The sequence below is a fragment of the Mobula birostris genome, chromosome 29, assembly GCF_030028105.1.
Source record: "Mobula birostris isolate sMobBir1 chromosome 29, sMobBir1.hap1, whole genome shotgun sequence".
Classification (NCBI taxonomy): Eukaryota; Metazoa; Chordata; class Chondrichthyes; order Myliobatiformes; family Myliobatidae; genus Mobula; species Mobula birostris.
In genome coordinates, this window is record NC_092398.1 from 25,679,467 (window position 1) to 25,680,772 (window position 1,306).

At 52.5% G+C, this 1,306-nt stretch overlaps 1 protein-coding gene across 1 annotated transcript; it reads left to right on the forward strand.

Moving 5' to 3' along the window:
- The first annotated feature begins 349 nt into the window (after positions 1–349).
- Positions 350–1,306, forward strand: LOC140190164 (C3a anaphylatoxin chemotactic receptor-like). The gene has a single exon (XM_072246675.1). It carries the CDS (start codon positions 350–352, stop codon positions 1,304–1,306), a length of 957 nt encoding a protein of 318 aa, XP_072102776.1.

Below are 1,306 nucleotides of genomic sequence, written 5' to 3' on the forward strand. Positions count from 1 at the left end.
ATGTGAGGGTTGATTCCACAATGGAGAACGCCGACGTGTAAATTTGTTTAACATGGGTAATCTAATGCACAGGCAGACACCACACGCCTCTTGACAGATCGGGGACCTAGGGTGGGGCGGTCAGGGTCTAGTGGCCTGGAATACAAGACGACTGTGGTCTCTGCGCTGCAGCAGACATCCGCCGCCTTCAGTGATGTTGTGGTGTATGAGGTTTCCGTTCCATGTTACACCCCATCTCTGCTGGCCTTCCTGTCTTTCCCTCTTCGCTCTCGCCTTCCCTCCTGAATTTGCCGTCTCCACATTCTGCACACCTCTCATTTCCACAATATCTCCTCCACCAGATCCGACAATGTCGTTCTATGAAGGAATGTCCAATTCGACCCTAGCTGGGAATCTCTCCTCCCACAATTCCACGGCCGATGAAAACATAATGGAGTGGGGAGCAGTTTCCGTCATATCAATGGTCATCTTCGCCCTCATTATCCTACTGGGCGTCCCGGGCAACGGCGCAGTCATCTGGGTGACGGGCTTCGTGATGAAGAGTGAGGTCCACACGGTGTGTTTCCTGAACCTGGCTCTGGCTGACCTCATCTATTGCATGTCTATCCCCTTCCGCATGGCCAACATTTTCCTGAGTTACTCTGGGCTCGAGGACTACTTTCACAAGAAGTTTTTTGGAACCTTGATGTTCCTCAACGCATCCGCCGGCATATATCTGTTATGTCTGATCAGCATCTATCGCTCCCTAGGTATTATTCGGCCAATTTGGTTCCAGCAACATCTGAGCCTCACATGGGTTCGTGCGGCCTGCGTTGGAGTCTGGATCCTAACCTTCGTCATGTGCCTGCCCGTCCTCCTGTTTCGGGATTTGAAGAAGGAATTGGCAGTGTTGGAGCCACTTTGGTTTGTTTGCATCTTCGGCCTGCCCTCTGTAATTATGATCATCTGCTACTCCCTGGTTGTCCGGAGGCTGCAAGGGAACAAGTTCGTCAAATCTAAGAAACCTGTACACCTCATCATCACCGTTGTCGTCACCTTTATGATCTGTTGGATCCCCAACGCTGCCTGCGACCTCGTATCAACCTTCTCCACACCGATTCCCCGGGACTGGTGGTTATTCACTGTCGCCCTGGCCTCCTTCAACAGCGCCCTCAACCCCCTTCTCTATGTCTTCTCTGGTCGCGAATTCCGGCAGGTCCTCAGGAGCTCCCTTCTCGCCTCGCTCCGTCTGACCTTCGCCGAGCAGAGGTTAGAATTGAAGACCCAGACCCAGACTCGCAACCACATCTCTAATATGAGTACCTGA